General features: G+C 39.8%; 1 protein-coding gene across 1 annotated transcript in view; it reads left to right on the top strand.

The window, feature by feature from the left end:
- Positions 1-12594, top strand: part of LOC107740792 (pro-neuregulin-1, membrane-bound isoform-like) — a 108071-nt gene that overhangs the window by 93739 nt on the left and 1738 nt on the right. The window contains exons 4-6 of the mRNA XM_016553293.1: positions 5681-5819; positions 8222-8304; positions 11697-11922. Of these exons, the coding sequence (XP_016408779.1) occupies positions 5681-5819; positions 8222-8304; positions 11697-11922 (448 nt within the window). The remainder of the gene's footprint in view (positions 1-5680; positions 5820-8221; positions 8305-11696; positions 11923-12594) is intronic.

Here is a 12594-nt window from a genome sequence, read left to right as displayed (position 1 = left end):
AGGTTTAGTCTTGAATGACTAGAAATAGATGTAATGAAATCTGCTTTGTTTAATGCAGACTGACAATTCCAGAGACCAATAGAAAAAGAAAGTAGTGTATTAGCAGACATAGGCAAAGTGCACAGGTTGTTAAGATTGCGCTGCCTACAGTGTGTGATGTGTGGTTTGGTAGTAATAGTAGGGATATGGAAACACATAGTTAGAGTTGGTCATAAAAACTGAAACAGAAGTGAAGAAAGGTGTAAAAAAGAGGTTGAGTCAAAAGCGATACTTATGTCCCTTGCCGTTGTCCCTAACAAAACAAGCGTTTCCTAGCAATGACAACTGCGCTAAACACTAATGAGATAAGAAATAAATACACTTACGATCTGCTTTTAACTACCGCTGATTGACTGCTTCTCTCAAAGAGTATTTCATTACACTGTCTTTTGCTAGCGCTTAAACACACTTTACTGTTTATCACAACAAAGGGCTAAGCAAGCGCACATCACTGACAAGGTATGCGATAGAGTACGAGACCAAACGCAACTGTATTTGATCATATTTAATGTTTTTCACCTGGTGGACAATAAACTGAAATAAACCTCAGACTTACACTGATAGAGGGACCTGAGCCAGAAGATCGTGGAGACTTGAGGGAGACTGCAAATAGAAAAATGAGGCTCTTTTCTCGTGAGACAGTCAGCAGTCACTGAGAGCTCCTTGGCCACTACCTAGCATCACCCTAAGTAATCCATCTAATTTCTCATTTTTAATTGATTTCCCTGCCTCTGCTTTTGATACTACCCCTTCTGTTCATTTATTTTTCATTTTTCATTAATTGGATTAATATTATGCTATAATTTTAGGTCTACTGTTTATAAATGGCAGGTCAAAAAGTTTACTAGCTAGTGCCATCCTCAACAGAAGGCAAGATTATCTACTCTTTTATGAGACAAAAACAGATTTTCATTTTAATTAGTGTTACAGACGTGTGTTCAGTATTGCAGGTAGCCTAAAGGTAAACTTGCATGACACTACATCTTATTCTGGACTAAGGTGGATTGAAGAACAAATTTGTCGGGATGGATGAAATGATTTCAGAATGTTTGACAGCTTATCTTAATACCACATGGGGCCTGTAAATTGTATAAATAAATTTATAGTCGGTAGGTTAATTAAAAAAGGTATTTAATTAAATTAATTTAGTTCAAACAACTGTTGTTTTTACTCTTCATTTTATATGAAGTACAGTATTTTCTACATTGGTTGTACCCTAGTTGTACCAATGCCAACAGCACAGCAATGTTGTAATTCATGTGAGTAGTAATGTTCCTAATTATTTTTAGGAAGTGTTCAAGGATGTCTATAGATTTATTATGTAGATTATTATGGTCTAGAGCACATCAGCCAGCCCTCTTTCGAAGTAGGCACCTTGGTCATGGTTACATAGATAAGGAGTTTTGCTAAATATTAGCCAGTAAAGTGGCACTGCCTTTCAAAAAAATGCCAATATTATTACTACTAATTACAGTATGTTGAGAAATCAGAGACTAAAATTATGTGCAAGTGAAGTTTAAAATGAGGAACATCTGTGTTTTTTCTGTCTGACATCTGTAAACATAATCAGCTGGTGTGTTTAACAACCGTCTAAATTCATCAGTCGGAGTCTTGTTTAAAAACTTCCACTCAAATTTAAAGTGTCTAGGGTTTGCTGATGATGGCAGTGTAAAATCTTTAAATACTGCCCTTAATTCGTCCATACATGTCCGTTAGAACAGGAAAACACTTCCACTCCCAATTACACTGCACAAGAATGTCTTGGCATTTTGCACAGCCTGAAGGTGTGCTCTTTACGCACATTTACACAAGACCGCTATGAAAACACATTCGTTTCCTGCTGGTTATGATGAGTGAGACGTCAAACATGTGGTTGCTGTGGTTACAGATAAACAGAAATCCCATTGCATTACTGAGGCCGTTGACTGGGCATGTGCAAAATGAATCGTGTAAACACTGAGAGAGGCAAGGACTGTTTGATATGACCTGGTGTACACAGACACACTTCCTGAGTTCCTGAAACCTGCCACACCAGAACCAACATTTGAGGAACAACGTCAGTTTTGAGTTTTGCTATTCTAGGCTTTCTCTGGTGTTGAAGCAACAGTGTGTCATGTAGAGATTCATCCAGCCTTTCTGAAATAGAGCTCTACTATGTTTTACTATCTACTATCAGAATAAATGGGTTCTTTCTGGAAACAGAAAGTGACATTTCACCCAAAAGTGAAAATTCAGTCATTCAGACATAATGTTGATTGTTCTTTTCCATAACGATACAATGTAAAATTTTGGTACAATGGTGCTTCTTTTTGTAGCTTGAATGCTTCAGCCTCCATTTATATTAATTGCAGTACGAAGACAAATAGCATGAACTATGTTACCCGGTAGCCTATCTGTGTTTAACATCATTTCTCATTTGTGTTTAAATATTGAGTTCATGTCCTCCGCTAACATGCTGTGTGGCACATGATCTAGTACACGGCTTGATTCTAGGACTTTAGGCTAACAGCAGTACTGTACATTGCAGTTGTTGTATCGCATAACTTTTAAATCATTGTTTGAAAGAGGAATGCTTTAAGATGTCAGACAGCGTGTGCCTTGAACACACAGCACTCACTGAGTCACCGATAAACCTGCAGTATGATTCAGCAGTCTGTCCAGCAACATCGGGAACACTGTGTTTTTACATCTGAGATTTAAACCCATCTGAAAGAACAACGTATACTTCAGAATGCTTAAATATATCTACTCGGATGGAATTTTCTCTCTGTGTATTTGAGTAAAGGACATTGCTGGAGCACCCTCATCAGCAGCACAGGAAAGTACTGGTGCAGCAGTTGCATCAGAAGAAGTGGCACGTTTGCACTGCAGCATGATGCAGTGTCTGTGCAGAGACAGCGTCTTTGGTTTCTTCTCACCAGCAAAAAAAAAATGAAATGGAACCAAATCGATCCAGCAGTACCCCTCAAAGTGCTCACACAGAGAAAGAGACCCTGAGCGCTGCTGCATTGCAGTGGATGCGCTACAGTGGCCCCACACAGCTATTTTTAGGGAGCATTTATTTTAAGACTCACTGCGTCTTGCAGGTATTCTCACAGACAGTAAGTCCACTTAATGGGGCTAAGCCTGCATGCTGCTTTTATGAACATAACAATTAAGAGACACGTGGAATATTTGTATTTTCAAATATCGATTTGTCGCACCGCAACACCCTTTATAATGAAATAGTGGAAGTGAAAAGGTGTTTAACAATGGTGAAAAGCTTAGATAAGATATACACTTTCCTATTTATGTATAAATCTCAAATTCAAAAAATCGACCCTTATGACTGGTTTTGTGGTCCAGGGTCACATATTAGTTTTAAACTAAAATCTTGATGCTGTCCATGCATGGAAAGTCAATTTATGTGTCAACTCCCCATTATCAGCTGAATCCTTAACAACCACCACCACTTCTACAGTCAACACGTAACTAAACCTTAGGAATTTTCCTGGGAATTTCCTTCTTTATGACCAGGTCGGTGTTCATTAACATGTAAAAAGACTCAAGTACAAGCATGAAGGTTGCACAGCAATGCAATTGTCCCTCCTCTCCTTTGCTCATCACTCATGTTTATTTGTGGCATCGTCGCTGTTTGCCGCCAGACTTTGGCTGCATTGAGATGTGCTCATACGTGAGTTGAATGAATCGGCTCATGTCTCTCACCTTGAAATGTACTCATGCTGTTTTGCTGACAATTCCACTTTATCGATGTGCCCGTCAATGTGAGCGCAGGATGCCAAAATGCCAACATCACATGAATAGTGTCTATTTAAATCTTGTCATTCTACTTAGTCTTTTCATTTGGCGTTTTCTTTCAGGCACTGACGGTCAGTCATATGCAAATACATGTCACTTTCCCATCCTCAGAAAGCACTGAACGTTGTTGTGATGTGACGGATGATAAAATGTGCCTGATCACTAATGCTGCAGGTTTAATGGGAGTGAAAAACGGCAATTAGATTAACGGGACAAAAGCAATCTGTTACGCTGTCAATTATTCATGCAGCGCTGGTTGTCTCAAACATCAGCAGTTCGGATGGTAAAGATTGAATTACATGGAGCTCAAAGGCAGAATGTCTCCTGCTTCAGTGGTCACCTGATGGGGTCTGTGACCTATGAATCTAACTCAATTATCTATCAGGATGAAGCCTGAGTTTTATTCTAATCTGCTCATCTTCATGCCACCAGCCTCGAAATATCCCCAGCCTTCAGTGGCTCATGTCCTGTATCGACAGTGTCGAGGGGAAGTCAGGACAGCCGGATGTGGCCATGCGTCCCGGCCCGTAAATGAGAGTAACTTGATGTCAGAGCTGGTTAGAGATGGCTATCAATATTTCTTGGTGGAATCAGTTTGATCCTAAAAGCAGAAAATAGAGCCATTAGTATGTGAAGTCATGAAGTAACTTCAGGAGGTTCTTGGTCAGTCATGCAGGGAATTCACGGTTGAGTTGTCATCAGTCCCTTCCTAGTAATGGTGACAGATCCAGAAGGATTGCGGATGTGAGTGAGAGTGTGAGTGTGGGTGTGGGTGAGAGTGAGAGTGAGAGTGAGAGTGAGAGTGAGAGTGTGAGTGTGTTTCTTACACAAAAAAAGTAAGATTTGTCCATTTTGATTTTATGGTGACAATAAAAGTGTACTTAAGTGTGTTAATAAAACATGCAAGTGTACTCTATACACTTAAGCGACCTTTTATTTCATATCTTATCTAAAAGTATAGTTTTTTAAAAATATACTTTTAATATTTGAAATAGGCTACAATTGCACAGTCAATACAATTAAGAGGGTTGGCCAGGTTGTGACGACTTTGATTATTCAGTGCTGCATTGATGACGCATTAGAGACGCAATGCCAGATGTGACGTGTGCGATGAGCTGGTGTAGAGGTGCTCAGTTAAAAATGTTTGATGAGCAGGGACTTTGCAGACCGCTGTGGCTGGAGGAAGTGCAGAGGAAGGCAGTAGATCTAAAGGGCTCAGGGAAACACTTTGTCATCCCAGTGGTTGTTGACACACAGGAGTGATGCGCTTTCGTATTTCCAGATATTATCAAAATGTTACAGGTACGGAGTGATATTATTTGATGGTGTTAAGATTTTTTGAATTGGTTTAAAATTTATGAGGTTGCCTGAGCTGTTTTCGTTTGAAACGGCTTAAACTGCTCACATGCTTAAAACTAAATCACGGCATTGCATGATAGTGCTTCTTTGTAAGTTGCTATATTTGAACAGAAACACAATAATTATTTGACCGTTGCTTGTCTTTTACTCTGTGTAGGCGTGTAATAAAGTAGCTGTTTGGTTGAGAAATATTATCATACCTGTGCACTCATATTTTTTATTTGTGAAATGTGACGAGTCTGCATTTATTTCAGTCTCAGTAGCCTGTCTGTCCAGTGCTGGCCTTCTCCTACTCTTCTTATATTTAGCAAATATTTTGTGAAGATCATTTGGATCAGACACCCATACTGTGCATGTCATGAGCTGCAGCTCGAACCCTTTTAAATGCTTGACCTTAGATTAGTGTTGTACCTCATTGTTGATTTTTTCTGCAGTAAAACTGTTCCCTGCTCAGTGCACTTAAGTGTTGTGTTGATCTGTGCAGCGGCCACCAGCACCACTCCCTCAGCCAAGACCTCTAGTCATGTGACGCGCTGCAGCGAGAGCGAGAGGAACTACTGCGTGAACGGCGGCAAATGCTTCACGCTGGAGGTCACACCCGGCAACATCAGACGCCTCTGCAGGTACAGCTGCTCATCCGCACGCGTTTAACACTGAGAGATTCAGTCTGCCAGTCGCAGAGCCGTTCTACTGTGACCATGCTTTTCTGAAGTCATTTCAGTTGAGGTTTGATTCTCAGGCAGTGGCGTTTCCTCCAAGGACACGAGGGAGGCATTGCCTCCTCAAAATAATTAAATGAGAAAATATGCACAGAACAAAAATTAACAATGCCAATATTACAAAGTTTGACTTTAAAAAGTGTATCGATTTTTTCTTTAAATGACACTGTCCGACAGAGACTCCAGCTGTTGAAGCCACAGTGGGAGGCAGTGTCTCTCTTGCCTGCTTTGAGCCCATTGGATTTTAACAGACTTCCTGAAAGCATGTGTAAATCGTAAAGGGTTTGGTGGGTGGTAATCGAGAATGAATGGAGGAAAGTCATGAGAGGAAGCAATGCCTCCATCGCACTATGCTTGGCCTTTTACACTCTTTTAAAGGTACATCCATGTGTCTGTGACCGTCATGACATCTGTTATGTTGACCGAGCTTTGATGACTGATGATCCGAAAATAAGCTGACTATTAAAAATAAACAATTCACAAATAAAATAGGCATGAAATCTGAAAGTTGTTATGGGGTTTTTATAGTTGCTCTTCTGGAATAAATGTAAAACTGCTTTAAAAACTTGATGAGATATATTCTTAGGTTTAAAAAAGAAAACATTAATTGCATTTGTAATATAAAAATACAAATTAAAATTTTGGCTATTGTTTTTTTTTTTTTTTAAGTGTAGGTAACATTTATTTATTTAACCTGGAAGATGTGCTAACATTAAGCGGAACTGAAACATTAATTTACATTGGATTAAACTAAAGCATTATAAACAGTGAGGACTTTGCCTCCTCATTTCAGATCACATACTGCTAGCTGTGGTTTTCTGCCTTCACGACACTGTCAGCGCACTCTGGGGTATTCATGCTCTTACTGTCCAATTCGGTGAATAAGCACAAACCCGAGTGCTGAAGTCAGGACTCTGTTCTCATCAGTCAGCACTGCAGTCAAGTGGAGCTTCTCTCCGTCTCTCTCTTTACTGTAAATGCAGTAGTAGTCAGACGGCAGCGCTCCTCAGGGACTGTAGATCTCTGAGCTTTCCATTTCAGCATCCATCAGGGGCCACGTGACCCTTAACAAACACGTGGATGTAGTGCCAAGTCAAGTATCTACTAAGTCAGTAGTAGTGATGTGATCAGACTAAAGTAAGTATTAATGTTCAGTGCGTGCAACATCCTGCAGCGTTTGTGCTTCAGACATGAATGATGTGTCTTGTGGAGAGGTGTGCACACAGGAGAAAAAAAATCCCACAAAAAAGTCCTCTTCCTGTCTGAGCACAGCACATTGAAGGAGGCAGTCGAGCCGTATCTAGAGACCTGAAGATCACAGGTGGACTTTTTTCATGTGGCACAATAAAAAAAGTCAAAGTGACTTTTGGATGTCCAAGACCCATTTGCATTGTCTTCGGGAGAGCCAAAAATCTAGTTGTTGTTGTTAATGTTTCTACTTACATTTGATGAATCTGAAAAAGACCTGTTAGGTTTGTTTCATTCTTCACTCAGGGATGAAAAGTTTGAAATGCGAGAGGATAATTTTCTTATCCTTAAGGAAATTATAATTACAGTTTTCTTAAGGATAAAACTGATGTAAACTACATAGGGAGCACTATTACTTGCACACACCAAAGAGCATCAAAACAGCATTTATTGTTGGATTTCCTGATAAAATGTCTACTGAACTGAAAGAACAATACCGAACATTTTCAGTACTAATACATGTACCGTTACACACCCCTAGTAAATATGTGCTGCGTGCTCTCCTCTCAATAACAAAATAAACACTGAACAAAAATGATGGCGGTGAGATCAACCAACGAAGAAGAAGATGATGGAGCCCCAGAGCACACGTACCTATTAAGTAATTACCATGGACCGAAGGTGTTTACCGGCTGGGGCAAACTTTTGTGGAAAGTTTCTTTTGGAAAGCTGTTTCGAACTAAGGCAGCTTCCCCCTCAACATCATCAGAGAGCAGCTGAATGATCAAGACTGGAACAGTCTAAGCCCTGAACCTCTGCACATTTAAAAAACAAACAAATACAAATGTGACCCTCATAATATCCTAATGATTTTTGGCATAAAAGAAAAATCGATAATTTTGACCCATACAATGTACTTTTGGCTATTGCTACAAATATACCCCAGCGACTTAAGACTGCTTTTGTGCTCCAGGGTCACATATAAAAAATAATAACCAGAAAATAAGTGAAATTATCATATAAATAGAGGCCAGCGGCTTCTTAAAGTGACAGTCGACCTGTGAGTGTGTTGTTGTGTAATGTTGTGTTGTGCTGTGTTCATCCTCTTTCTAACCCAGGTGCCTTCCAGGATACACAGGGAACCGCTGTCAAACCACAGACCCTGTGAGAGTCATAGACCCCAAACGTATGTGCAGTCAGTGAGCATCCCCTTCACCCCCAAACACACACGCCATCGCCGCTGTTTCTGCGCTGCCTCGCCGTTCACAAAGCATTCTCTCCGTCAGAGTTTGCCAGGCCGCTCTTAGACGATGGGCTACTGTCTTCTCTGCCAACATTCAGACTAGAGATATTCCTCAGTGTTCAGAGACCAGCCGCGTTGAAGCTGTTGATTGGCTCTCGGAAGCTGAGAGAAATGAGGTGGACGTTTGCGAGAGGTTCAGCGGGCAACACCGGAGACACGCGTGTGTGCGGGGGACTTCTGGGTGTCAAACTCACTTCCTGTCTTCCTCTCTTTTCTCTCTGTGACTTCTGTCTTTCCCTCTCAGGTGCCCCAATGAGTTTACTGGTGATCGCTGCCAAAACTACGTAATGGCCAGCTTCTACAGTACGTCTATTTCCTCTTCCTGTCTGTGCTTGGATTGGAGCATGCTCAGTCAGGGCTTCCTCCTGTTGCTTTGTTTTTGTGCTCTCGATGGACGGGAAGTCAGATCAGACAGTGGTCCAGTTATTTTGGGGATTCTGTTTATGTTTTCCATTACTTCTCTTTGCATGTTTAGTGTTTATTAATCTAGTTTTGTTCTGTTGGATGCTAGTTAGCTGACGATGGTTAGACAGGGTTGACATTCATCAATCTGGACACATTAGTTATTAGGGGATATCGGGTTTCTCTGCTTCACATCATCTTGGACTTAGACAGGAACAGACGTATAGAACTCTGTCTGTGGACAAAATCAAACAAGCTGGCTCATGATATGTTATGAACTATGGCTTTACTCTCAGCTCGTCAACATGTTTTGTGAGCTAGCCATCGTGGATAATTATGTCCTGTAAATGTACTAAGGGTCATTCTCAAGAAACAGTGAACATTTGTGCTTGAAAACTTCTTTACTGCTGAATTCTTGAAAATGTTTAGTTTAGAACAGTGTTGTTAATGTTAACTAAAAACTAAGACTATTAAAAATAAATTTCATTTGCAAAGCTGAAATAAAATAAAATACAAATATTAAATGAAAATTGTAAACCTAAAGAATATTAGAATTGTTCCTTAGCAACTGAAATAAGTTTAAGCTGAAGTACTTTAATTACCAAAACTAAATCTAAAATAAAAACTAAATTAAAGCTCAATAGAAACATTTTAATAATTAAAAATAACAAATGCTAGAAAACTTAAACTAAATTTAAAATTAAAATATTAAAATAAAAACTAACTATTAAAATATATTATTAAATTATATAATAGTAAATTAATAATACTAAAATAACACAGGTATAGAATTCCCATATTTTAAAATTCATAATTGATATAATAATAATAATAATTATTATTATTATTATAATAATAGTAGTAGTAGTAGTAGTAGTAGTCTGCCATAATAACCCAGTATGACATTTCTTTTTTAAAACATATTTTTAATGGTATTACATATTTGTAAAAAAATAAATAAAATAAGAATAATCATATCTATAAAATAAGTTCAGTGTCCTGCGCACAAACACCTTTTCCTGAGAATGACCCTGTTAAACCATTTAAATGACCTAACACAGTAATAACCATAATTTATTTCATTAACGCACTTAAAGCACACTCTTCAGAGTCTCTGAAGCCGATCTGAAGGACCCCTGCTGAAACTCATCAGTACACTATGAACACTGTGAACCTTGCTCAGATGAGATATCAGATTGGACATTGAGGGAGGTATAATGGAGCAGACAGAAAATCTCCATCGATTTATCTACAGTGCTAAAAAATAGCAAAATTTACTGGAGACCTGCTCAGACAATCTATTCTCAGCTATTAATAGTGTTTGCTAATGTGTCCTTCTTAGTATGACCTCCATCAGTAGAGATGCTCTGGCTCAGGGTCCAAAGAAGTTTTATCACCGAGAAACGACATGCAGGAAAGATCAGATCATTGGCCCTCTAACAATACTTCATTATTAGGTCATAATGATACATTCAAACAATTGATAAGCAAGGGTGATATTATTTTGAATTATTCTAATTGGCCATTTTACATTTTTGTTATTGTAATGTCACTCCATTTTATGGCTGGAGTGCCATGTATTTATGGCTAAGCATGACATTGCTTTTTTAGTCATGAGGTTATTTAAATAATTTTATCAGAAATCAGTATGTGAGTTTCTGAGAACCTCGTTTTTTATTTCAAATTAAATTTCTGGAACCTGTTCTCAATGTACAGAGGAATCATTTTGCCAGTGTTATTTCTTTTAACTTTGACTGGCTCAGGTATCAGACCAACAAGCAACAGCAGGTTTTCTTCTGGACGTTACAGATAGTTTAGGTGACCGAGATGTGCATGTGTTTAACAGCATGTTCATCTAAAACATGTGCTGGCGTAATGACATGAATAACCGAGTCTGACTTTGTCCGTAGTGAAATGTGGAGGGTCGGTCTCTATAATGATGTGAGCGCAGTGACATCTGCATGTGCATGTCCTTGTGTCATGATGACAACCAACCATAAGTGTCTGTATATAGAGATGTGCATCGCTATATACGTGTGACAAACCGTCCATGAACTCTAAAAGCATTCAACGATGCATTGTCATGGTGGGTTTAAAGTCAAACAGAATAGATTTGAATGATTTCTTTTCAAATGTCGTGTGTGTCTGTGTGATGTACCATGCTGTACTCTACATGCTGAGATGATTTCAGTGTTTTCGGAGGTGCTTTGAGGTGGTGTTTGTGTGCAGTCAGTCAGAGTTGACATCACCGCTCAACTGTTTTCTGTTTGTTTGTGTTTTGCTTTCTTTTCATCACCTTGTCTGCCTTGGCAGAACATCTTGGGATTGAATTTATGGGTATGAATCGTTCTTTCCTCCTAGTTTGCAGATTCGTAGGTCTAGAAGCTTGAGCCTGTTTCCTTCAACTTCAGCTGGTTTCCTTTTGCTCATGAAGGGATCAAACAGCCATAACAAGATGATTGGAGATTGACATCATTATTATTCTTTATTATATTAATGCACCGGGCTTCAGATGGCTGCTCAGAGCCACTCTGCAGGTTTCTAGTGTTTTAGGCAAAAAAGTGGATAGCCGCTCCAAAGCATGTGATGTGCAGGGGGGCATTAGCCTGCATGGTAGGAAGGATGCTGTCCAGGACCGAGTTTGGGCACCCCTGATTTATATATATATATATATATATATAGTTTGTTGAATGTCTGTTAAAGTACTACACCACCTAAAATACTGAAGTGAGATCCATCAGTCAAGAAATGTCTTTGTAACCATGGACCCTCTGAAATGTCTATGGAGACAATGGTGAAATATGTCCAAAACCCAGGGACAGTCACTGTTTAATGATGAGGAATCATTGTGAATGAACAACACAAGACTAGTGGATGAGTGTGATGAGTGGCATTGACTTTGGCTTCTCACAGCTGGAGTAATGGGAAAGCAGAGAGTGTGGTTTCTGACAGTCACGCAGTCCTGGTCAAGTCATCGGTGGAGAACTGCCGGCACGGTACGTCCGGTCACAGGGGGCGTCTGAATGCTACCGGAGGAGTCCATCAGCTCAACGATCACCTGAAGAGCTCCAGAGAAACCCAGGGCTCCTGCAGAGACTCCCCCTACAGCCAGAGGTACTGTTCACTGCATAGCACTCCTGCAGGATCCCATCTCTCCTCATTAATACCATGAGCTTTTGAATAAATATTATGTCATGTGAAGCTTTATGCCGTGCTGCTTTTATTTATCAAGCAGTAAAATCGCCCATTCCGTGGCCAAAACAAGCCGTCTGTGGATGAGAGCTTAAAGTGAGGACTGATGGGACGTTTTTCTGCTCCACAGACGATGGAGTGGAAGGAGAATTTTAGAATAACATGACAAAAACAACACGTTATGCGTCATTACGCCATTTCTACGTCATTGCACGTGCAAAGTACTTTCCAGTTTTGGTTTTCAATCCGATCAAGTGTTTACGTGTCCTCTGGATCGGATTAGAAAAGGTCTGCACCACCCCTTCCAAACTGATCGAAATCTCATTTGGATCAATCTCATTCAGATCAATTAAAGGCCCAATATGTAATTTTCACCTCTAGAGGGCGCGTATTCAAAATAAACAAAGAGGCAAAGGCGTAGTTTGATGACACCGTGACTGAGTGTGGAATCATGGGAGTTGTGGTCTTCATCCCCACAGCCGATGCAATCCGACCAGACTCCGGCAGAAATCATGTTCATGGATGAGCTAATGATTTATTAACGTAGTAGAATGAAGCAGGGTGAGGCTGAAAGCCGTCGAAGCGAAACGAGGC

The sequence above is a fragment of the Sinocyclocheilus rhinocerous genome, unplaced genomic scaffold (assembly GCF_001515625.1).
Source record: "Sinocyclocheilus rhinocerous isolate Xijiao unplaced genomic scaffold, SAMN03320098_v1.1 scaffold1097, whole genome shotgun sequence".
Classification (NCBI taxonomy): domain Eukaryota; kingdom Metazoa; phylum Chordata; class Actinopteri; order Cypriniformes; family Cyprinidae; genus Sinocyclocheilus; species Sinocyclocheilus rhinocerous.
This window is presented reverse-complemented; position numbering and strand designations above follow the sequence as displayed.